This window comes from Hippopotamus amphibius, chromosome 14, assembly GCF_030028045.1.
Source record: "Hippopotamus amphibius kiboko isolate mHipAmp2 chromosome 14, mHipAmp2.hap2, whole genome shotgun sequence".
NCBI lineage: Eukaryota > Metazoa > Chordata > Mammalia > Artiodactyla > Hippopotamidae > Hippopotamus > Hippopotamus amphibius.
In genome coordinates, this window is record NC_080199.1 from 18,221,632 (window position 1) to 18,247,771 (window position 26,140).

The window sequence follows — 26,140 nt, forward strand, 5'->3', positions numbered from 1 at the left end:
TAAGAACGTATTTCTTTTTTATAGCTTATAAAATGATTGGAAGTTTAGAGTTATTCTTTTGGGTTATGTATGTTTGTGTGTTCGTGTGTGTGTGTGAGTGCGCACACTTGGCCTGTTAAAAGTAACTGAATTCGTTTAGATGAGATTAAATGAGAAGGAATCATTTCCAAAGACGGTGTCAGGAACCATGGTTAGACGCTTTTTGACAGCTGTGATAAAATAATGAGCTTGGTATAAAGCATCAAATTCAGGTCAAGTATTCTTTGAAGAAGATTTATTTTTTATTTTTCTTATTTATAATGATAGAATTCACCTTTGTCAGCTCTTGAAATTAATGAGTTGCCTCAAATCTGGTTTACCCAGTCTCTGTGGCTTATTTAAGCTTTGTCCACACATCTGTATGTTATAATTAATGATGGAGATTGCTAAGTCCAAGGCTAAGAGAATAGCATTCCTGTAAACATAGCACATAATCACTTAATTCAGCAAAATCCAGGAAAGAACAGTTCCCTTCATTTCTGGGTAGTAATATTGCATAATGGCTAAGAATATTTTCCATGTGCTGAAGTTAGAAGTATTGACATAGTTTCCAAAAAGAAATATATTATGAAGTGTACTTATAATTAGATTCTTAGGTTAGGTGTGTGTATGTATGTAAGTGTGAATGTGATTTATAAATGAGGAGGCTGAGGCTGAGAGAGGATAACCACATTGTCCAAGGCCATTGAACTAGTAACTAGCAGAACCAAGATCAAGAAAACAAATCTGTGATGTGCCAAAGGTTTTTACTACTTACAGGAAGTTCCTTTATATAATACCATCCTCACAACTACCCATCATTCTAAATCTTTTTTTATAAATTTATTTATTTATTTATTTATTTTATTGGCCGTGTTGGGTCTTTTTTTGCTGTGTGCGGGCTTTCTTTAGTTGCGGTGAGTGAGGGCTACTCTTCGTTGTGTTGCGTGGGCTCCTCATTGCCGTGGCTTCTCTTGTGGAGCACAGTCTCTAGGCATGTGGACTTCAGTAGTTGCAGCACATGGGCTCAATAGTTGTGGCTCATGGGCTCTAAAGCACAGGCTCAATAGTTGTGGCACACGGGCTTAGTTGCTCCACGGCATGTGGGATCTTCCAGGAGCAGGGATCGAACCCGTGTCCCTGCATTGGCAGGCGGATTCTCAACCACTGAGCCACCTAGGAAGGCCTAAATTTTTTAACTTAAATTTTAAAATTTATGATTAAAAAGTAAGTACTGCATGTGAGTGGTTAAATATTCAAAATGTACAAAAATATAGGATGAAAACAAATCTCCTTTTCCCTCTGGTTCTCCAGCTCTTTAGACCCCCTTCCCAGAGACAGCCACTCCGCCAGTTTCTTGTGAATATTCTATACATTTACACGCACACACAGGCACACATATTCCCTCACCCTGTTAGCATAGTGAATTCATAGTTATGTATCTTATGTTTTTCTCTTGACATTATATTTTGGTGATCCTTCCAGATCCTAAGCTGTCTTATTTGCTCATTTATAAACTATGGTCATCTATTAGTACTAAAATTGTCTAAAAAATTTACATTTTTCAGGCCATACCACCTCTTACAAATGTATAGGTGGTATTTGCTGGGTTTGATCAGAAATAGCAAGGGGAGTGAATCCCTCCTTTCCACATGTCTGTATTTTGAAGGAGGAGTAGCTATATTACTTACCGTCAGTCATTAAATTATAGAGGTACACGTAAAAAAAAATCCATATTGAGTACCCATTACCAGGATGAAGGATAAAAACCCAAATGATAAAATAAAGATTAGAAGGCACAGGTGTGCACAACAAGGAACTGAGACAGATATAAAGATGAATGATGCAAAATCTGAAATTAAAAACCCTGTTTGATGTATAAACACAGCCTTAAGAATATACTATCAAAAAATGCATGCAAGAGGGAAAAAATGCACCCAATTGAAATACCAGAAACCACACAGCCCGCTCCTAACCCTTGATTCCTCTGAAGAACAATTCACACCACCAAGAAAAGAAAAGCTCTTAGATGTAGAAAGCAAAACCCTTATCGGGACAGATGCCCAGCATTTAGGAAACAATTTGGATACGGGAAAAAAATAATCTCTTTCCCCCATGATGTGGCTGCAGAGAATAGATCAAAAAGCATCAGACAGAGGAGTCCAGCAGGGCCGAAAACGGGGAGGATTTTCACATTCAGAGGCATGGAGAAAGAGCAGGCAACTCGCTGACAAGAAGAAGAAAGATGCAGATGATTGATTTCTCTATATTAATCTTAGCAACGGCTCTAAAATGTTTACCACCCCATTTGATTGCTTACCAGGCTCTGAGCCATCTCTTCCTCCTTTGAATGTAGGGAAGGCATGGTTAGCATACTACCTCCAAAGTTTTGCACACCCACCCCACATCGTCCACTAGCAAATTCTCTAAAGAATCTCGCATTGAGTCCTTCTGAACGTGCAAAATGGTACTATATGCTGAGATGCAAAATCACAGTATGCAGAACACCTCTTTTCATTCAGATTCTGCACAGGTGATTCTGCCTCAACTGTAAAAGAATAGGGTAAAATATATTGCTTTCTGATAAGGCACTTTTCTACTCAGATTATTTCCCTTTGTGATATACAGCTGCCTCTCTTTACTGGCTTTCAGAACATTCCATAGAATAGTCCTTGATTTTATGGCCTCCAGCAAATCGTCTCAATACGCCAATGAGGTATTTCCTCCTGGATTCTGCTATTCGGTTTCTAGCAAAGACTTTCCCTTTTGTAAATAAGGCAATGTTTAATTACAGCCCCATACTCATGATCTGAGATCTTCTAGGCTTATGTCCTTAGATTTCTGATTAATTACACCAGTGTCTCAGGTATTCTTTTTCAATTTTTCTCTAAGCCTCAGTTTGCTCACAAACAACTTGGCTGGGAGTTTATTACCATTGGATTTGTACAGAAATGTATGTGTGCATCTATATATCTCTTTGCCTCCTTTTTCAAGGAATGTGAGATAGACTGGAGAAATACATACATTCACAAAAGGATAAAATAAGAATCCCTGTATCTAGAAACATATGGGAAGGCAAATATCAAACAAAACACCGTGTGAATCACTTACTTGACATGGGGCTGTGAATTTGGTTCTAAGCAGCATAGAAGGCCAAGGCAAAGAAAGAAACACTATCCTAAGATTCATAAGATCTAAAAGTTCAGGACAAGCTAGTTGCTATGGGGAAGCACAGCTTTTCTGGATATTGAACTGGGAGAGAAATCTCTCCCCAGGATCCTCATAAAAATGACATGGTGGTGTATATGAGATGATATAAAAATGCCTTACAATAGACATTTTGTGATGACGTGCCTTAGTGTGCTGGTGGCTTGATACTAAAAGATAATTCGATTAAGGTAAGGGGAAGAGGGACCCCAAACTATTACTTTAGCCAGGCTCCTGTATCAGGATGAGGATTTCTTAACTCTATTCTGACCTGCTTAGGGTTTGCATCTAGGGCAGCAGTATTAAAGCACAGAGAGGAAGAGGCCACACACTATGGCAGAGATTGGAGTCGTGTGGCCTCAAACCAAGGAAGCTGAAGAATGGCAGCAGCCACTGGAGACTGGAAGAGGCAAGGAGGATTCTCCCCTAGAGCCTTCAGAGGGAGCTCAGCCCTACCGACACATTGAGTTTAGACTTCTGGACTTCAGAACTGTGAGAGGATGCATTTCTGCTATTTCAAGCCGCCCAGTTAGTAGAAATTCGTTAAGGCAGCCTGAGGAAACGAATACGTGTGGAATATTTCATTTGACTTGATTTGAGCATTTCCTTTAGTTTATTCCTTTGGAGCCTCGCCTTTATTCTGACCCAGTGATTCTCACCTCACACTGCACATTAGAATGGCTTATAAAAGTTAGAAAAAAGTGCTGAACTCTGGGCCACACCCTCAGAGATTCTGATTCAATGGGCTTGGGCTACAGGCTGGAAACAGTGTAGAGTCGGAGTTGAGAACTGCCATTTAACTAGTCACAGCAGCGTAATATCCTGGGGGTGGCACAGAAGTACATGAGGTGGGAACAGCTATATAAGAATTTTTAACTTAGGAATTTTCTTTGGAACATAATATTCTGTATTTTCATGACCAAATAAAAAGCCTTCTTAGACACTGTCTGAAGCAGTTTTGCATCAGCTGTCTGCACAAACCCTTATGGCATTAAGAGGGTCCTGTTTCCATCATGAGGGAGTTGAGATGCTCAGACAGGTGGTCACCGCTGCTCATCTGGACACTCCCTTCGCTGCCCCCAGAAGCACTGGGGAGGCATTGCCTGCTAGACTGAAGCTGGACAGTGCTTAACTTTAACATAAATCAAAAGATGTCACTTGCAGGCCCTCGCTCCAAATTGTCGCATTGCGTCCTGACAATTAGATAATGACAATTTAGAGTTTCTGGTGGCATGGAACTTTGCCTAATTAAAACAAAAACAAAAACAAAAACCTGCTGCAGAGATGTGCTGAATAGGAGAATAGGACGTTATTGTTTGTAGGGAAGAGGGCCCCTCATTGTGAACTGTGGAACAAAGCAATTCCTTGTACACCAGCCCTCAATAAATGTTTCTTTATTTGTTAAGTTGTGTGACAGCCTGTAGTGGTCTTTTGCACACGTCAAGGAGCAGTCAGGAGTGAACTGCAGTTAGCAGTGGGGCTGGTCTGTGAAGGGCCTTTGACGACAAGCTCACTGCATCTATTGACTCCCCAGGAAGTCTGAGGTCACAAGCTTGGCTGGAGCACATGAGCCCAGATAATGAAGATGGTTTGGCCCTCTTGAAGCAAAGCCAGAAAATTTATCTACTTCTTTGTGCACTTTGGGTCATGTGCTAACGATGAGGATTTGTCTAATACTAATCCCTCTAATGACGGCTTCTCCCAGCCCTTACACAAACCCCGCAAGGCCCCGTGATTTGGCAAGCCAGACTGAATAAAGGCGAAACGGCGTTTGGCTTTTGAACTGAGTTCAAGGCAATTAAAGTCATGGGCTAAGGAGGAAAGGAGGGAGTTTAGAAATACCAGTATAATAAGTAGTATGACTGGAACGCTCCGTCAGTTAAGTCAATTAGACAAAGCCTGATTTAACGGGGGAAGGCGGTAAGAAGAGCTACCCTCATTAAATCTGGCTGTTAGAGGTGCTTGTAAAGGGATTAAATTTTAGTGGTTTGAGTCACATAAAATAGTCTATGCATGTGCACATACACACGTGCACACATGTGGGTTCTGTAATATTTGTGGGTCCTGTAATTTTTGTGGTTCTTTTTTTCAAGAGGAGAGGAATACAACGCAAAACAAAAATATACCCCCCAAAACGCAAATCCCCCCAATCAAAAACCCCCTCAAGAGCGGAAGCAAGATCGAAGCAAGGAGTGGAAGGTGAGAGAATTATCCCGGTTATAAAGCAATGAGCCTCCTTCGGTGGGGGCTTCTGCTCGGCTGCCTGGGCTGTGCGCTCCCGCCGGGGGCCCGGGCGCAGTTCCCCCGGGTCTGCATGACGGTGGGCAGCCTGCAGGCCAAGGAGTGCTGCCCGCCGCTGGGCGCCGAGCCGGCCAACGTCTGCGGCTCTCGGGAGGGCCGGGGCCAGTGCGCTGAGGTGCAGGCCGACACCAGGCCCTGGAGCGGTCCTTACGTCCTGCGCAACCAGGATGACAGGGAGCGGTGGCCGCGGAAGTTCTTCGACCGGACCTGCAGGTGCACAGGTGAGGAAGCGGGCAGACGGGTGCATGCGCCCAGCTGGGTGGGGCAGGGCCCCGGGAAAGGAGCCCCTTCCAAGGAAGAGATGGGACCCTCGAGATGCTCAGACTAGGCTTTGAAAGGCAAACCAAGTCGGTCCATCGTAGGCAGCGACCTGAGTAAGGCTGATGTCTTGGTATATTCTAAACACCCTTTAGTATATCTAGTTATGAAAACTAAATAAATATTCCGTGGGCCAAGCCTGGTTATATGAACGTATGCCAGCACACCATGGGCTTGTCTGTTGGAAGAGGAAGCTAAAGAGCCCAAGAGTCAGCTTGGAAACTCGGAGCAAGTCCTTTCAAGATAGATTGGGTGCCCTCTCCTTCTGAAATGGGTTTGCACTTGTTGAAGAGGGTGGTGGGTGAGGCTTGGCCTCTGGAAGACAGACGTCGAGGGTAGGTGTTCTGCAGTCTGAGTCTCAGCGTTTCTAATGATTTGAACAGGTCTCAAGCAGGATACATTTTGCTCATGAAGGTTATAACTAGGTTGTAACTTTGCCAGCGTCAGAGAGATGTCGCAGGACAGAGCTTTCTCGGGAGCTGAAGAAGAGAGATAACAATGGCTTTTATTCACTCTTGTCTGGGTTTGATGTGAGCATTTCAAAATTTGCTCAGTGTTGCTCTTTTGGACCTTGGTCTCTCTTATTACCTGTTTCTTTGAAATCCGTATGCAGGTCTTACTCCTCCGGCTCTTCTGAGCCGTCTCACATCCTCTGTAGTGGGGCTCCCCTCCAGTGTCCAGCAGACATGCACAGCAGTGATAAACACTCAGAGGCTGCCAGGGCATGCGAGACACAAAAAGCGTAAGCAGCAACTTTAGCAAAGCCCTTGGAAAGTGTTCTATGGAGTCCAGCTGCATAAGAGTTTTCCCTTTTTAAATTATGTTTTTATTAATGTTCTTTTATGATGCTGGAACATAGGAAAATACAGATAATTGAGGTGAGCTATATAAAGATATAAAAAGGTAAACTAAGGGAATGTACACAAGGCTGTGATGTTGGTGTAGGAATGATATCAGACTTTTTTAACTTAAAAAAATTCTGAAACTATTTCATATAGAATGGATAAACAAAATCCTATTGTATAGCACAGGGAGCTATATTCAATATTCTGTAATAAACCATAATGGAGAACAAAAAACATTACAGCTTTATAATCATTTTGTAGTCATATTGTTAATTCTGTGGTTCAAAGGAACTTGGGGTATTATTGTGACAAAGTTTTTAATAGCATGTTGTATGTATGCTATTTATTTTTTCTAAGCTAATTGAGCATTTGCTTCTGTAGACATTGTCTCATAGATTCTCATGGTTTTTCAGTCTAATGAGACGCAGCAGGTTTCATGTTACTTGTAGGATTGGAAACCACGCTACACAGTAACCTCTTTGTCCAGTGACTCAAAAAATCTTCTAGAAAACTTATTTCCAAGTCAATCAGTGATAGAGTACCACAAGTTGCAAAGGTTGGGAATCTCCATTTTATAGAATCCTGGGGGCAGAAGATGTTAGGAACTCAAATATAACTGTTAACTCTCCTCATCACCATCTCCTCCATCTTTCTGACCTGACTAGCAAGTTTTTTTAAAAAGTGGAGGTGGAAGGAATCAAGGTTGGCAGAATAGAAAATTGTAACCTCTCTGTCCTGAGGGAATGCTTGTAAATATTCCTCTAGAAGTAGCAGTAACTTAGGGTCACAGTGACCTACTTTCAAAGCATAAAAGGGGATCCCCTGCTCTCAGGAGAATAAACATACCTAAGAAGGGAGTGGGCCTGAAACGGGGCCTGTCCTGTAAGCCCAGAAGGACATCACATGTCTATAAACCAATCAGAGGAAGTAGGGTGTGTGGCCTCCATGTGCAGCTATTGTCAAGGCTAGGACTGCCTCTGAGAACCACTGCTGGGCTGTGACTTATCTCCCTCCTCCAGGATTTGATCTGTCTAGACTCATTCAGGACCCTAGCTCTTTCCAGCCCGACTTTGGATGGCACCACTCACGTTGGCTAGATGGTCTTTTCCTTTGAGCCTCAGGGCACCAGGCTAAGTCCTTAGCGACTGAGCCGGACAGTTATTTAGTATATGTAAATAATTGCTGCGATGTGTCATATGCCCCTAAGCAAGACATCTGTCTTTCAGTTTATTGTCCCTAAAGAGTGAGTTGCTTGCCTTCTGAGGGTAGTTTCTTCATGATTTAGGAGGCAGTCTTCAGAAGTTACACTCAATCTTGAGCACCCCAAAGCCCTCCACTCTGGTAGCCTCAAAATTGTTTTGCAAATAGAATCACTGGGATTCTTCTGGTGTCACTCAAAATTTACTAATGAAGAAATGTAGATTAGCAACCAGACTGTTGATGACCTTGAGCTTTGTTAATTCAGTGGAAAGATAAACACAGCATTCATCTCTTGATGGACATTTAGGTTGTTTCCGCATCTTGGCTGTTGGGAATAATGCTACTGTGAACATGAGGATGCCAATATCTTTTTGAGATCCTGACTTAAATTCTTTTGGATAAATACTCAGAAATGGGATTGCTGGATTATATGATAGTTTTATCTTTAATTTTTTGAAGAACCTCCATACTGTTTTCCACAGCAGCTGCACCATTTTGCATTCCCACCAATAGTGCCTGAGGGTTCCAGTTTCTCTGCATCCTAGCCAAGTGGTATGTATTTGCAATTTAATACTATTCAGCCCTACAAAAGAAGGAAATCCTGCAATATGCCACAACATGGATGCATGGATGAACCTGGAGGACATAAAATAGGAAATAAGTCGGTCACAGGAAGACAAATACTGAATAATCTCCCACTTACATGAGGCATCTAAAGTAGTCAAATTCATAGAATCAAAGAATGGCATGGTGGTTACCAGGAGCTGGGAGGAAGGAGAAATAAAAAGTTAGTAATCAGGGGCTTCCCTGGTGGCACAGTGGTTAAGAATCCGCCTGCCAATGCAGGGGACACAGGTTCGATCCCTGGGCCAGGAAGATACCACGTGCTGTGGAGCAACTAAGCCCGTGTGCCACAACTACTGAGCCTGTGCTCTACAGCCTGCAAGCCACACTATTGAACCCATGTGCCACATCTACTGAAGCCGGCACACCTAGAACCTGTGCTCCCCAACAAGAGAAGCCACAGCAATGGGAAGACCACGCACCACCGCGAAGAGCAGCCCCCACTCCCCACAACTAGAGAAAGCCAGCGCACAGCAATGAAGACCAAAAGGCAGCCAATAAATGAATAAAATTAATTAAAATGTTAAAAAAAATTAGTAATCAGTGGGCATAAAGTTTCAGTTAAGCAAGATAAATAAGTTCTAGTTTTGTACAACATTGTACCTAGAGCCAACAGTAATGCATGTTACACTTAAATATGTAAGAGGATAGATCTCACGTTAAGTATTCTTACCACAATAAACACACACACACACACACACACAACACCCGTAGTCTCCACGATCTTGAAGTTGGTAAAAGATTTTAGTTCAATAAAAAGAAATAAATGCAAACTCTGAGGGAGAAAAAAACCCTAAATTATGTGCTCAAATTCTCTAGACAGAAGATCTCTATTCTCTGTGGGGATAAATTGAACCTCCAAAATTATTGAACTTAATTGTCAAGAAGAAGTAAATTTCAGGAGACGGTGGCATTAGCCATTCACCTTCCAAGTCTCAGCTGCCAGTTGGCATTCCTGAGCATAGACCAGTTGCAGCTGTGTCTTTGGATTTTTGAAAAACATGCTCACCAAATGGCTTATGAACAATTGTCTGAGAACTTCTTGTTTGTACAAGTGACTAAGTGCCTCCACTTTCCAAGCTCTAAAATGGGGGTAATGGAGACCACACTTGTAAAATCCTTTTGAGCTCAGATGAAAGGCCTCATGTGAGTATAAAGTATTGTTATTAATATAATAGAATCTCTAATTAAAAGGAGTAGGCTATTTAGAGCTCCTTGTAAAGTCACTAATCGGTAGTCTCTAAGCTTATTTAATCTAATAGCCTTTGGAGGTTGAGCTGATGCAGTTCATGTAGGGACATGCATTGCTTGGTTGTTCTCACTCTCTTTCCATTGTTATCCCAGTCCTCAGTAGGAATAAGACTTTGTCTTTTTAATTAATTATTTATTTATTTTTGGCTGCATTGGGTCTTTGTTGCTGCACACGGGCTTTCTCTAGTTGTGGCGAGCAGGGGCTACTCTTTGTTACGGTGCACAGGCTTCTCAGTGCAGTGGCTTCTCTTGTTGTGGAGCAGGGGCACTAGGTGTAGGGGCTTCAGTAGTTGCGGCATGTGGGCTCAGTAGTTCTGGCACTCAGGACCCAGAGTGTGTGGACTTCAGTAGTTGTGGTTCGTGGGCTCTAGAGCTCAGGCTCAGTAGTTGTGGCACATGGGCTTAGTTGCTCCATGGCATGTGGGATCTTCCTGGACCAGGGCTCGAACCTGTGTCCCCTGAATTGGCAGGCAGATTCTTAACCACTGCACCACCAGGGAAGTCCCAAGACTTTGTCTTTTTTAATTTAATTTTTGCTCAAGGACATACTCAGTGATAGACTGGTATCCAGGGATCCTTTATTTTTTCTCTCTCCATTTCCCGGTGAGAGATAATGCAGTCCTTTCTAAAAGGGCTCCCTATATATATGTATTTGCTATATATATGTGTATAGATGATAGATAGATGATAGATAGGTAGATAGATAGATAGATAGATAGATAGATATAGATAGATAGATATAGGGCTCCCTATATGTATATTTGCTCTCCATGAATATGTGTGTGTGTGTGTGTATTTGCTGCTGCTGTTGGTGGATTAATGAAAACTTTTAACTGATTAAATAGATGTTAAGAAATACTAGGAAATCTAAATTAAAGAAATAAACATTTTCTGTGCTAGGCTTTTATGTTATTGCACTTTTCAGTTGTCTTCAGCATTTTAACAAATTCTTTAAATCAGGTTTAAAGCTCAGATATGAAGGGGATCTCACTGCAAAGCTGTGGGGTGTATTTTCTCTGAGACATGCTGGAAAAGGAATTTTTAAAATCAAATACACTTATGGGTCATAGGTGAGCTCAAATCCACACAAATGCTTTCTTTTGTTTTTATAAATTTATTTTATTTATTTATTTATTGGCTGAGTTACGTCTTCGTTGCTGCACACGGGCTTTCACTAGTTGCGATGAGCGGGGGCTACTCTTAGTTGTGATGTGCAGGCTTCTCACTGCAGTGTCTTCTCTTGTTGCAGACCATGGGCTCTATGTGCATGGGCTTCAGTAGTTGTGGCACATGGGCTCAATAGTTGTGGTTCGAGGGCTCTAGAGCACAGGCTCAGTAGTTGTGGCACACGGGCTTAGTTGCTCTGCAGCATGTGGGATTTTCCTGGCCCAGGGATTGAACCCGTGTTCCCTGCATTGGCAGGTGGATTCTTAACTACTGTGCCTGCAGGGAAGCCCCACACAAATGCTTCCTTATTAGCATTTCTACATTGCTTTTGGGGGGCAACTAAGTTATGAATTACTCAATTTTAGCAATGAGACTCCAAAATTCAAAGACAAGTTTTATGCCTTTAAATCTAGAAATGTACTGAATTTATTACTTCAGAATTTGTGTGTGCTATTTCATAGCATTTTAAAGGAAGGCATTGCTCTCCTATTGTAGAGCTGTGACTACACATTTACCTCCAATCATCTGGCTGTAGGTAAACAGCTGAAAGTTTAGATATTTAGTATTATTCACATGCATTTTGTTCAATCACTTCTCAAAAAATGCTCTATTCCTATAAAAGCTGCCAAAGTAGGGGATACATTTTAATCAAAGATGTTTTAAAAATAGATATTATGCAATTTTAGTAGGTACCCCAAAGGAAAATAAACAGAATCCAAGTGCCATGAAGCCTGAAGTACCTTGCGTAGCATCTGACACTGTAGTAGCTGTTGAATAAATATTTGTTAAATAATTTATATTTAATAGCTTCACTCCAGTGATCAACATAGATTTTAATGTTTAATGTAAACTATTCAAGAACTTGATTTTCAGTCTTGGGACCAGTAGAATTTTTCCTTTTAAATATATATATTTTTAAATACAAATAATCTATGTAAGAGTAGGTAGAATATTTTGTATGTTATAAAGAGCATAGGACCCAAATAAAAATAATTCTTCCTACTTATGATATTTTTAAGGATATTTTCTTTAACCATCAAAAAAATCAATTGGGATGGGACTTCCCTGGTTGCACAGTGGTTAAGAATCCATCTGCCAATACAGAGGACACAAGTTTGAGCCCTGGTCTGGGAAGATCCCATATGCCACAAAGCAACTAAGCCTGTGTCCCACAGCTACTGAACCTGCACTCTAGAGCCCTCGAGCCACAATTACTGAGCCCATGTGCCACAACTACTGAAGCCCGCCTGCCTAGAGCCCCTGCTCCGCAGCAAGAGAAGCCACAGCAATGAGAAGCCTATGCCCTACGATGAAGAGTAGCCCCTGCTCACCACAACTAGAGAAAGCCCGTGCACAGCAATGAAGACCTAATACAGCCAAACAAATAAATGAATAAATAAATAAATTCCAAAAAAATCCATTGGGTTAATAGAAAAGGAGGCCTATACATTTTCTTTACATAGGACACATTTTGTTTCCATGCTGCTGGAAAATTTTCTTTTCCTTTAGAGATCCTCTCTTTACTATGGTGATGGTATGTTTTACTGATGTCTATTTTGGTACTTATAGTTCATCAAAATTATTTGCAGAGCGTGCTTTTCCTTCTAATTCACAAAGACAGAAAGAGAAAGGAAGAAGAAAATTGAGGTTTGTTGAATCATCTGCTACATGCTTTTTGTATCCTTTTTTTTAATTAAAAAAATTTAAATTTCAACTTTATTGAGGTATAATTGATAAATAAGATAGTAAGATATTTAAAGTGTCCATTGTGATGATTTGGCTTTATGCTCCTTTCATTCATTAAACAAATATTCATTTGTACAAGGGCAAGCATAGGCCTAGGCAGCAGGATAACCGCCTTCCAGTTGCCTGTAGCCAAGACCAGTAGACGTCTACAAGTTGGCATGATTAATCCAATGAGAAAGGAAGCACGAGGTGTCGTGGGAGCACAGCATGGGATCATCTGACTCTGATGTGTGGGATCAGCAGTGACCTTGTAGAGAGCCCATTGTGAAGCTTAAAGGAGGAATAGGTAAGCCAGGCAAGGAGTAATGTAGGGAAACCATGAGGGAAGAGTGTTCTAGACAGAGGGAAGAGCAAGTAAAAAGATCTGGGAGGAAGAAGAGGAGGAGGAGAAGGAAGGGAGCTTGTCACTCATGTTAAATGCTTTACATAACCCATCTCATCCCCTGGGAGATGAGAGTTATTATGCCTTTTTGTTTCAACATTTCACCCCAATGATATTTAAATGTTTACTCTCTAACTTATCACCACCTAAGGAAAGAGGTGCTCGTCTTACCAAAAGCAATAATCAAGGCTAAAAAGGGAAAAGTCAAGCTAAAATAATTTAAACTTTAGACGCTAATCAGAAAGATGCCTAGAGCTTGGTAGGATGCATACTCAGTCTCTTGGGGTGATAAAGCAGAGCCGTTTGTGCAAAGACAGGGAACCCTGCAGTGATTTGCACTTCCTGACACCAGGGCAGCTAATTCACCTTTATGACCTGCCAGCCTCCATTGATTTTGTCTTAACTCTGTCTCCTTTGTGAAATAAACCAGCTTTTTAAATGTTGGATTTCACCTAAATTCCTGGAAATCTGCTTATTTATTTTGGTTCCACCTTTAGCTTGGTGTATATTCTCTTCCTTCTCTAAATCAATGACCTGTTTGGGGTCTGCCCTTCTGTATGTGCTGCAGAGGAGGGGAGCTCAGCAGCGATGACATCCGAGGCTGCAGCTCAGCCCCAGGTAGGGACACCCTGCGTGACCCGTGAAAGGAAGGGAGTGTGGAAGGCAGCAGTGTCTTAGTGTGCTAGGGCTTCCGTAACGAGGACCACAGACTGGGTGACACACAGAAACTCACTCCCTCACAATTCTGGAGGCCTGAAGTCCCAAATCAAGGTGTCCGCAGGCTGGGATTCTTCTCAAGCCCCTCTTGCTGTCTTGTTGAGGATGTCTTCTCCCTGTGTCTTCACGTTATCTTCCGTCTGTACCTGTGTCCAGATTTCCTTTTCTTATGAGGACACCAGTCATGTTGGATTAACATCCCCTGCTGCCCCCACCCCCAACCCCATGACTTCATTTTAACTGACTTTTTTAAAAGACCCCCATCTCCAAAAATAGTCACATACTGAGGTACGGGCGGGTTAGGACTTCAGCATGTGAATTTTGTGGGGACTCGGTTTAGCTCATAACAGCATGGAATTCATTTCCTGTCCTGTCTCTTTGCTGGGAATATTTCTAGGAACTAGAAATATCCAGCCCACTTGGAGAGACAAACATGTAAAGAGGATAGTAAGGAAAGGCAATTGATCTCTTCTGTTCTACCCCAGAAATTTCTTCCCAACTGCAGACACTTACTTCCTCTTCCATCTTTCCCCTAATTTTTAAAATGCACTAGGAAACTTCGCCGGCTATAACTGTGGAGGCTGCAAGTTTGGCTGGACCGGCCCCAACTGCGATCAGAAGAAACCCCTGGTTGTCCGGCAGAATATCCACTCCTTGACCCCTCAGGAGCGGGAGCAGTTCTTGGGCGCCTTAGACCTCGCAAAAAGCACCCCTCATCCCGACTACGTGATCACCACGCAGCACTGGCTGGGCCTACTCGGGCCCAATGGGACCGAGCCACAGATCGCCAACTGCAGCATTTATGATTTCTTTGTCTGGCTCCATTATTATTCCGTTAGAGATACATTATTAGGTGAGGTTTTTTGTGGTTTTTTTGTTTTTGTTTTTGTTTTTTTTGCCTTTGTTTAAGGTATTTTATTATAGGTTTGGGATTGGGGTTGGGTGGGTGGGAAGTACTTTCAGGCAAGTTAACTGACAAGAGAACAACCTCAGGGGATCAAGTAAGGATTAGGTTTATGAAAGTCACTGAATTAGATGCTGCCTGATGTTAGAATGCGGTGGTTTCTCCCTGGACGTTGGCTGCGGACATTTGAAAATGTTCTCTCCTTGTAATTTGTAAGTTTTGGGTTCGGTGTCTAAACTCTTCTCTCTGAAGCTTTTCATCCTCAAAGGCAAGAGTCGGTGAAGTGGAGGCAAATTCCTTTTGATTCCAGAAGAAAACATTGCTAAATCTGACCGTGGACGCCCTCTCTGACCTTTCCTTCAAATTAGAGGAATTAACTGATCATGTGCTAAAAGCACATGAAGCTTCTTTGTGCAGAGTTAGAGGGTTGGTGTGGGAAGCGTGTATCTCACTAAACTCACATGTATTAGCTGTGAGACTTTCAGGTCATCACTTCATCACTCATGGTGCCCGTGTGCTGCTGCCATTCCCAGGGGCTGTGGCGCTGAATTGTCAAGGAGAAGCATGAGCTGGGCCATAGCAATGTAGTCTGGCGTAGCCCTTTGAACCACGGTTAGGTTGGATGCTTGAGAAAATGGTGCGCTGCTCTTCCAGATCCTAAAAAACTGGGGCCTGGGATGGGAGTTTTCTGTTAGGAATGTCGTTGGTCTAGTGCATCAAACTTTATCCTCTGTTATCTTCAGTCAGGGAAAGCCACAGCCACCGGTTAGCTCCAGGAGGGTTGGGGGCCAGTCCAGATTCTGTTCTGTGCTGTTCTGAACAACTTCTCTCTTTGCAGTCATCTCCACTTTTGAGGCTTCTCTTTGGGGTCAGGGTGAATGAAGACAGAGAGCTCAATCTGGATGATAAGATTCTCATCTGGAATCGTCTGTCCTTGTTTGTCACTTGCTCCCCCTCCCTTGATTCCCCTCATGATTTTGTTCTGAGAACTTGAAACTCTGTTCTGCATTAAAACGTTCACAAAGGGCTGCGTAGGCAGCAGCAGCGACAGTGGTTTTTCCCGTCAGCGTGTGTCTTTTTAGAACTTGCCTCCCAGGTAAGCATCTGTCTGTCTTTATCGATAGATACGGAGGCTTTTCTGGCTATAAACCTTTAAAGTTTTCCTGTCATCACTCTGAGGAATGTTTTCTTTATGAGAGGGTAGGGTCTCAAGAGGAAAAGCAGACTCTAGGTTCTGGTCGCATCTAGGAATTAAATTTATATTCATGTCTGTTCATCTCTCTGAAGTTATCATGGGTGCTTTGAAAAAGAACTAAAGTTAGCCAAAGTTTCTACATAACTATCAAAAGCTGTGATGAGAGGGAGAAGAAGGATGGAATAGGCAGTAAGGAGGTCATGAAATTGCCCAAAGCTTTTCACTAAACTTGGCAGTTCCAGAGGCTGGCCAGATTGGTTTGAATGTATTTTTTCTCTCTTCTGGTCTCAGCAACCATGCTTGTCAGCTAGTGGTTGTCGCTGATTGATGGCTGAGGCAGAATCCGTGGAAGTGCCTTTTGGTTATATAAATGTTGAATTCGGACTAAGCGCAGTTGAAGTTCCTTTATTACTCATTAATCCCTCCCTATAAATGCATGCATTTGTAAGGAATAGGTTAGAAAATGTCTTTTAAAAATAAATTTCATTTTGGTCTCATTGATCTATTTTGGGGGATACTCTTATCTTCATGAAATGTTGCTTAAAAATTAAACTTATAACAGGAGCTCTTAAGATGAATGGAATTTGTCTGGATCTCTGCTGTCAATCAAACTTCTGAGAGATGAAGGAGAATTTATCCTAAAAGTGTTGGTTGCTTCTGAGATTTTGTGGTTGTTGCTGCTTTCAGAGAGGTAAATGACAAAAAAAAGTTGTTTTCCCTTATGGTTACCAAAGGGGAAGGTAGGGGGATACATTAGGAATTTGGGATTAACAGATACACACTACTGTATATAAAATAGATAAAGAACAAGAGCCTACTGTATAACACAAAGAACTATATACAATATCCTGTAATAAACCATAAAAGAAAAGAATCTGAAAAAGAACATATATATAGATCTCTCTCTCTATATATATATATGGATCTCTCTCTCTATATATGTATATATATATATACACACTGAATTACCTTGCTGTACACCTGAAACATTATAAATCAACTGTACTTCAATAAAAAATTAATTTAAAAAAACAGTTGTTTTCCGACTAAAACATCATGGACTTATTGGCTCTGAAACACATTCCAGGTAAGCTTTAACATTTAAAGATTTATTCTGTGACCTCTAATATGTTTCCCTGTTGTTTTAGGACCAGGGCGCCCATACAAGGCTATAGATTTCTCCCACCAAGGACCCGCCTTCGTTACCTGGCACCGCTACCATTTGTTGTGGCTGGAGAGAGAGCTCCAGGTTGGTCGGAGCATTAGTTTCTTTTAATTTTGCTATGTACTTTTGGTCAAGACCCATATCAGTCTTTGCTATATACATTTTCTTGTTGTATCTGATGACATGAATTAAATGACTGGTCATACCCTTTGCTTTTAGCGCCTTACTGGCAATGAGTCCTTTGCTTTGCCCTATTGGAACTTTGCCACCGGCAGGAATGAGTGTGACGTGTGTACAGACCAACTGCTCGGGGCAGCAAGACAAGACGATCCAACTCTGATTAGTCAGGACTCCAGATTCTCCAGCTGGGAAATTGTCTGTGATAGGTAATGGTGTGTGTACCTGCAGTGGAAATCCAGAGATGGTATTTCCTAATGTCTGAGAGATGGAGAATCACTTTACAATTGTTTCTAATGCGTGTTGGATTCTGTTCACATGTTTCTGAAAACTATGTTCCTGAGGGAGGTGGGATTTTAAAAAATCCTGAGCCCTTTAATAAAAAGAAATAGAGGTATGGAAATCACACTTGTGAATTGAGTGTGCTTGGCCATCACTTTGAGATCAACTGTTTTAAAATGAGAAGTAGTTCCTGTGTTCAGCCAACGTGTCTTAAACACCAATCACATTCTAAGCAGTTTAATAGTGCTGGGAGTACAAGGATGAATAGAATATAGCTTCCCTTTGGAATATCCTTTTATACATACAAAGGTAGATGGCTGGTAAACAAATTACAATACAACGTGAGAAGTATTTTAATAGGTGTGTGTGCAAAGCCGAGAAGAGGACCAGGGAAAGTCTTTAAGAGGTGGAGATGATTATCCCAAGACTTCAAGGAGGCACAGACCTCTCAACCAGAGGTAGGGGAGGGTGGTGTGTCCTGGGTGGAGGGGACATCGTGTGTGGAAGCTAGAAAAGTCTCTACAAGCTGTCTGGTATGGCTGGACCACAGGGTACTGGGGAGTTGAGGGGAACAGGAAATGGGGTGGGGAGATCGATCTCTAAAGCACTAAAATTGGGTCATGTGCATCTGGTGCAGGAACTTTTTTCTACCGTAGGTGACACTAACAAATGTTTATTATTTTTTTAAAAAATTGCTAAAGAGCAACACAAGCAGACCATAACCCCTGAAGAATGATGACCTCAGTGATTCCTTAAATGTGTTTCTCTTCCCTGGCACACGTCTCAGGAAGAGATTCCCCAAGAAGCTCCTCCGTCTTCCTGTATTCGTTTCCTCCACGATCCTCCTGTTCGGAGCCCCACTGTACTAGTGCCGTTGTCCTGTGCCTTTCGACTGCTCCACAGCACAGAGCCTCGCTGTCCACATCCCAGACTGGGATGTTTTCAGGGGTCTAGGTCTAGCTCACAGGCATCCCATCTTCTGCATCCTAAGCTTTACCTACACCCCTCCAGGCAGTGCTCATAGGGATGTGGTAAGCGCTTTGTATGTGACTTAGCATCATCCCGTAAGGCATCTCTCATATTGCCTTGGGCTATTAATAGATGGTATGTGAAAAGAGATTCTTCTGATCAAATAAATTTAGGGAATGCTGAGTTAAAAAGGTTTTTAAAATTTTAGAATGTCTCAGAGCCTTTCGTAAGTAACCATATTCTTATTTTCCAAGAGGGGCTTAAACTTATCTGACCCTGACACCCTCATTTCACAGACCATCTCACTGGAACACACTTGGGAAAGGTTGCTCTGGGGGCCATTTTCACCTAGGTTTTAGGTACTGGCCTCTTTCATCCTCACGTGTGTGCTGATTCTTTTCTCACGTACCCAGTATGATCCCCTCACTCGTTGAAATCCACACAGAAATGTCTTCGAAATTTTATCCCTACCAAATGAAATATGGCTCTGATGGTGGAATTCCAGACCACCACAGGCATGTGGGATATAATCTTATGGGCACAGGACCTTCTCAGCCTCCACGTTTACCAAGTAACCATCCCTACTGACTTAGAAGATTTTCTAATATAGCGTTTCTCCTAATACCTGTCCTTCATTTGTTTCTTGTGTTTTTACTCTGACCACCTTCATTTGCCTTCAGTTTGCCTGAAATGCTTTCCTAGCTTTACAAAGACACTTCCGCCAAAACTGGCTTAGCTCCATATTAACATTACAATCTACCTGTTCTCTCTTCGGTTACTCAAGATTCACATGCACCATCTTGGAGTCACCGTCTTGTGTAGTAAACCCTCTTACTGTCTGTCCAATGGAACAGTTATTTTTCTTCATTATTTACATGTTGATTCATAGTTTATGAGTCTGTTTTCAAAACTCCTAATTCCATAATTACTGTCTTAAGCAGTACTCTTACCACATATTTTTGACCCTCGTAAGGTAACTGTAGTAAAATTTTACCATGACCATCACTTGATTGGTTTGCTGGGCTCAGCATTATGACACTATCCTTGCGTTAAGATGTATTATTTCTAATCTCCTCACACATCTTAGCTTGAATGACTACAACCGCCGGGTCACCCTGTGTAATGGAACATATGAAGGCTTGTTGAGAAGAAATCAAGTGGGAAGGAACAGTGAGAAATTGCCAACTTTAAAAGACATACAAGAGTGTCTGTCTCTCAAGAAGTTTGACAATCCTCCTTTCTTCCAGAACTCTACCTTCAGCTTCAGGTTAGTACTCTGAGCTCTGTGACCCTAGCATTTTACAATATTTTTAGATTTTCATGCCTTTAGTTGTAATGAACTGGAAGGAAATCCAGGTGTTTGGCGACATCAAAGCTCAGTAACAGGGACGCGCTTGGTAAGAGAGGATAACAAAGCATCAGTGTCAAGAAAGTCATCATCCACCTACTATCGTTAATAGCGTAGTTTTAGTATCTTCTAACTCAGCTACTCAAAACCACCTTTTGTATTTCTAATTTCTGTACACATATAAGTACAGTCTTCAGGACCAAGATACCTCACTAAACAGAGTATTTTGAAAGTATTTGCTTATGTTATTTCTTTTTCTTTTCTGCCTTAAAATATACATATATATATGTATGTATATACATATATATCAGCCATAGACCTTAATATTGGGGTCTGAGATCTCAGAGGAGGATTACAGACTAACTGCGACTCCGATTACAGCACAGCAATAACATTACAATACTTGAAATTTAAAGGCCAGCTAATAATTTTCTCCCTCTGAAAAGACAGAATTATGGAAATATGTATGGCTATAAGATTTTAAACAAACATCTTTGAAACTCCAAAAAGGAATGGCGGATAGACTCATGGTCTTCTCCCAAATTGGATTCTCTCTCTCAACCGTGTGTAAGCGGTACAACTGGTGGGTTATGTGGGGCCAGGGACAGGGCAGGCTGAACTTACGGCAGGGGCGGTGCTGAGTGTAGCAGGCCCAGAGGCTGTGCTGGGGTTGGACGCAGCCCTCAGAGTAGTGTCACAGGTGAGGCGAGTGGTGGCATTTATCTTGAAAAGGAGCATGCATTCGTTTTTCATTGTGATAAAAGCACAATCGACACAGTTTGCATGCCATATAGATTTGAGTTAAGCACGAGGTTCTCAACGTGTGGCGCCCAGATCATCATAATTGGCATCACCTGGGAGTTAGGTAGAACTACAAACTGTTAGGACCCAGCCCGCACCTACTGAATCAGAAACTCTGAACGTGGGGCATGAAATATGTATCTTTTTTTTCCCCAGCGATTCTGACGAATGCTTAAATGTGAGGATCACTGAGTTAGGGTATGGACAGTTAGAATTTCCTGAAAATGGGGAGGGGTAAAAAGAGAAAGGTAAGGGGAATTTGGGGATGTGTTTAGAATGCTGAATGTATTACAGTCAAGCAGCAGATCTATTTAGTGGAGAAATAGGAATATTAGATTGTATGTTAATTCAAAAAATATTTATTGACCCCAGACCATGTGCTGGGTATGGTGCTGAGACCCTGAAACACAAATTCGAAGAAACACAGTCTCTGTCCTCTAGGAGTTCATAGTCTGACCTGGGAGACAGGTATGCCAGTAAATAATTGTCATGCAGTATGCAGACGAGATATTCTCTAACTGAGCGGGTGTGGAAGTAGCATGGATTAGGAGTTCCTTTCTTTTTAGAAGATATCATTAAATGCTGTGGCTAATTCTTAGCTATTTAGCTGCAACTGAGCTTCCCATTTCCCTACACAATCTCAAATTAGAAGACTGTTTTCTAGGCTGGAAACAATTCAAAGAGACCTTTATCGATTCATGACTCTTGTTGCTGACATGCTGATTTCTCTCAGGAATGCCCTGGAAGGGTTTGATAAAGCAGACGGGACCCTGGACTCTCAAGTGATGAGCCTTCATAATTTGGTTCATTCCTTCCTGAATGGGACAAATGCTTTGCCACATTCTGCTGCCAACGATCCTGTTTTTGTGGTATGTTCAAAGACTCGGAATAGATGAAAAATTTCCTCGATAATGTGTTTGGATTTATTTGCTTTTCAACAGGATTAAGGTTTGATGTGTATTTTATTCTCTGTGTGAATGGAATGTATGCATATGTAAATTAATTTTAATCTACAGCATAGGGGTGGTTAGATAGCGTTTGAAGTCCCCTCATCAGAAACCTGTGCTTTAGAGATGGTTAGCTTTGGAATGACCCTAGATGGGAGTTTACAGTCCAGAGGTTTCATAAATTAGCATAATAATGTTATAAATTATGTCATAATTTAGCATAACACATCATACATTAGCATAACGATGAGTGATTTTTCATTGGTGAAATGAGTGGTGTTGAAGGTAAGTGATGGGCTGGAAGGACTGTGCAGACACCGTGACCCTTACATGATGCTCAGCTACCTGAGGTCCAAAGCTCTGTTTGGTGTTTGGCCCTGGCCCCCCTCACTTCACAAAGGATTCTGGCTAAAAATAAGCTGCTCCTGCCATCAGCATATTAGAAATGTGGACTGCTGGTCCCAACTTCTAATAAGGTGGGGGCTTATCTGTAAATCTCCATTGCCAGTTTTGCTCTTTTGTAGGATGCCTGCCTTGTTCACTGGCTCTAACTTGATATCTCACATCACGTTTCAGGCTATCATTTCAGCCATCAGCTTATGCCAAGCATTTTGATGCCTACCTTCTTGGCTATCTATCAGTACCATATGTTTCTAAACGAGTTTTTATTAAAACACACATTTTAAACTATATAATTTGTACATACAACCCATGTTCATAAGGAAGTGTCCCAGTACTCCTCACCCAGTAATCCAAAATGTTATGAGTAGAACAGCAGAATCCTCTGACACATTGGCAATTAAACCCAAACCTTTTGGAACTTCCCTGGTGGTCCAGTGGTTAAGACTCCACGCTCCCAGTGCAGGGGGCCTGGGTTCGATCCCTGGTCAGGGAACTAGATCCCACATGCCGCAACTAAAAGATTCCCTCATGTCGCAACTAGAGATCCTACACACCGCAACGAATATCCCGCGTGTCACAACTAAGACCTGGTGCAGCCAAATAAATAAGTAAATAAATATTAAAAAAAAAAGCCCAAACCTTTCACTCCTACCAGAGGTAATAGTGGTGATGCTACTAATTTGATTTGCAAACTTAAGTCTCAAGGATTGCCAAATCTTATCTTCTTATTTTGAGGAAATTTACTAAGTGTTCAGGGCTTGGCAACATTTTTCTGTCAATGGCCAGATAGCACATGTTTTAGCCCTTACAGGCCAGATAATCTCCACTATAGCTCTGCACCCCTGCCACTGTAGCATGAAAGCAGCCATAGACAATACATAAACAAGTGGTATGTTACCCAAAACCTGGATGTATCCAGGTGAGTATTGAGCCAAAAGGCAACCAAGCCAAAGATCGATGAGGAAAAAGGAGGATTTATCACTTGCAGCAAGTAAGGAGAACACTGGGGATCTTTCCCACAGCAGTGTCTCCAGGAACAGCAAAACTGGGGAAGTTTTAAGCTAAGGGTACATGCATATTCACGAACGGGCTTCTGCAGAGGAGAATTGAGCATAGAATTGGGGCAAAGGTCGACAACTGTGACTTCAATCAACTAAGTCCAAACTTTAGTTGATTGAAGTCACAACTCAGTTGGTAGTCCAGTGGGTAAGACTCTGAGCTCCCAATGCAGGGGGCCCAGGTTCGATCCATGGTCTGGAAACTAGATCTCATTTGCATGCCGTGACTAAGAAGTCTGAATTCTGCAACTAAAGATCCTGCATGCCGCAACAAAGATCCTGCATGGAAGATCCTGTGTGACACAACCAAGATGCGGCACAGCCTAAATAATAAGTAAATAAATATTAACCAAAAAAAAAAGAAAGAAAGAAAAGGTTAACATCATCATCTCCTTAGAGGCTCCACTGATCTAGTGGTTGAGCACTAGAAGGGGGATTAGATTCTTCAGAACAGCTCCAGAAAGTGCTTCAGGCCAATCTTTACCACTGAAACAGAACTGAGAGTCTTTTTTTTTTTTTTATAAATTTGTTTATTTATTTTATTGGCTGTGTTGGGTCTTTTTTGCTGTGCGTGGGCTTTCTTTTTAGTTGTGGTGAGTGGCGGCCACTCTTTGCGGTGGTGTGTGGGCTCCTCATTGCCGTGGCCTCTCTCGTTGCGGAGCACAGGCTCTAAGCGCGTGGGCCTCAGTAGTTGCAGCACATGGGCTCAATAGTTGTGGCGCACGGGCTCCAAAGTGCAGGCTCAATAGTTGTGGCACCCGGGCTTAGTTGCTCCATGGCATGTGGTATCTTCCTGGGGCGGGGATGGAACCCGTGTCCCCCTGCATTGGCAGGTGGATTCTCAACCACTGTGCCACCTAGGAAGCCCAGAACTGAGAGTCTTTACAACTGATTTGTTATCTTTGCTATCGTTCTTTTGTTCCCTTAAGATCATTATTACTGAGGCCTGTTCAAGGGCAAGCATTGTGGCCAGGCTTAGATCACAAAACAGCCTAGGCCTAAAATGGCCTCTCCTATGTCAAAAAGCTACGTCTGGTTCTCCAGCCCCCACCCCCCCACCCCCCCTGCCTTCTATCTGCCTACAAGTGTGGTGTTCTGATAAGAATTCATTTACAAGAACAGGCAGTGAGCCCTATTTACCCAGCAGGCTTTAGTTTGCCAACCCCAGTTCGAAGGAATCAGTGTCCTCTCTGTAGTACAGATATGTCTTTAGTCATCTTTCTGTTCCTGCTTCAGTTATAAGCTCACATGATGACTTTACAGACAAGGAATTCCATGACTTACATGTAGTTCAAAGACACTAGATGCTTAATTATCCTTGTCTTCGTTGCTTTTAATATCTTTAATATTTAAAATTTTGTTTTCTTTGGTATAAGTTATGTACCTATAAATAGACAAAAAGCCACAGCCCTTCTTTGAAGGCACAGGAGTACTGTTTTGGCACCAGTTCCAGAACGCACAATTACTTTAGGCTATTTACAAAGAGTTTCATGTTGAAGCCAATTCAGCTTCAACAATATTGAAAGCCAGGTTAAAGCACTTAAGTTAACAGAGTTATAGCTTCTGGAATTTCAAATTCATGAGGCAATTTATGCAAAAACACTGCATACAACATTTATTAAATTTATTTTTGCGAAATCTCTTCAAGCAATAGAAGTACAAAGTTGTATGTGATCGGAGTAATGACTATAAGAAGATATAATGTTAAAATGCAGGAAAAAGTCTGAACCAATCTCTGAAATTCTAATTTTAAGGTAATTGAAGGAAATGCACACATTTATCATGGAAAATAAGATTAGATCACAGGAATGCTAAGTAGTTCTGTTTTCAATATTAAGTGTAGGTATAACCTAGAAAAGAAAAAAAAGGAGGGAAACCAATAGCCTATAAAGTTAGACAGTTAATTGACATGAAAGAAACTATGTTAGAGACTAGTGACTTTCTTCTCAATTCCTAAAGATAATATTCTTACCAGTATATTTGGATGTTATCCTCTTAGAAAGGTACATTTGGCAAGTTGTAATTCTTTCAGTTCCACAGTAGCTGGGAGATTCATAGGTTACACCGTTAGTACTCACTGAATAGCTCATGTGTCTCTTCTTCACCTTATACATTGAAATTCTAAATGGAATTAAGACATACAAGCAGCCTTATTACCATTTGTATTTCTTTCTTTTTTTATTGAGCTATAGTTGATTTATTTACATACAATATTGTATATATTATATATGTAATGGAATCACTTTACACCTGAAACTAACACAATATTGCATGTATATGTATGTACATTCTTTTTCAGATTCTTCTCCATTATAGTCATTATAGGTTATTAGATTATTACAAGATGCTGAATGTAGTTCCCTGTGGTATACAGTAAATCCTTGTTTATTTGTATTTCTTAATAATGGCAAGCATTTGGATAAGAAAGGAATTTAAGAATTTAAAGCAAGAAAAGAGAGGAAGCTGGGATGTAGTGAGAGAGTAGCATCGACATATATACACTATCAAATATAAAAATAGATGGCTAGTGGGAAGCTACTACAGAGCACAGGGAGATCAGCTTGATGCTTTGTGAAGACCTAAAGGGGTGGGGTAGGAAGCTTGGGAGAGAGGCTCAAGGGGGAGGGGATATGGGGATATATGTATACATATAGCTGACTCACTTTGTTGTACAGCAGAAACTAACACAATACTGTAAAGCAGTTATACTCCAATAAAGATTTAAAAAAACAAAACAAAACAAAAAAAACAAAGATCTAATGAACCACACTAAGTTAAGCCTGTAAGACCTTGTCTGACTCTAGGCTGCAATAAGATTACTAAAATTAACAGGTCACAGTAGCAAATATAAAATATTTCTGAGTTAGTATGAGTTTAGTTGAAATTTTAAAAAAGAAGTACATAGGACATTGCTTTTTTTCCCTCCAGTGAAGTGCTTAAAAATAGATCTATTTTATTTATCTTTCTTAAAAAGTCACAATTAGATTAATATCTTGAGTAATTAAAATAACACTGTTTTATGTCTAAAATTTTTTAATGGTTTAATGATTTTTAATGATTTATAATTGCAGCGATATTGGCAAAAAAATTTTTAAATGTAATTCCATTTCAATATT

The 26,140-nt window shown here is 41.3% G+C and overlaps 1 protein-coding gene across 4 annotated transcripts in view; it reads left to right on the top strand.

Moving 5' to 3' along the window:
* Positions 1 to 4,877: 4,877 nt before the first annotated feature.
* The window catches only part of DCT (dopachrome tautomerase), a 32,337-nt gene continuing 11,074 nt past the window's right edge, over positions 4,878 to 26,140 (top strand). The window contains exons 1-7 of one of the 4 annotated variants that reach the window (XM_057707379.1): positions 12,215 to 12,963; positions 13,557 to 13,677; positions 14,330 to 14,629; positions 17,024 to 17,124; positions 17,260 to 17,426; positions 19,556 to 19,735; positions 21,351 to 21,486. In XM_057707379.1, coding sequence (XP_057563362.1) covers positions 13,617 to 13,677; positions 14,330 to 14,629; positions 17,024 to 17,124; positions 17,260 to 17,426; positions 19,556 to 19,735; positions 21,351 to 21,486 — 945 coding nt within the window. In that variant the 5' untranslated portion in view covers positions 12,215 to 12,963; positions 13,557 to 13,616. Of the gene's footprint in view, positions 5,748 to 12,214; positions 13,678 to 14,329; positions 14,630 to 17,023; positions 17,125 to 17,259; positions 17,427 to 19,555; positions 19,736 to 21,350; positions 21,487 to 26,140 lie in introns of those variants that run through there. The other 3 variants (XR_009049007.1, XM_057707376.1, XM_057707377.1) reach the window with 3 other exon arrangements.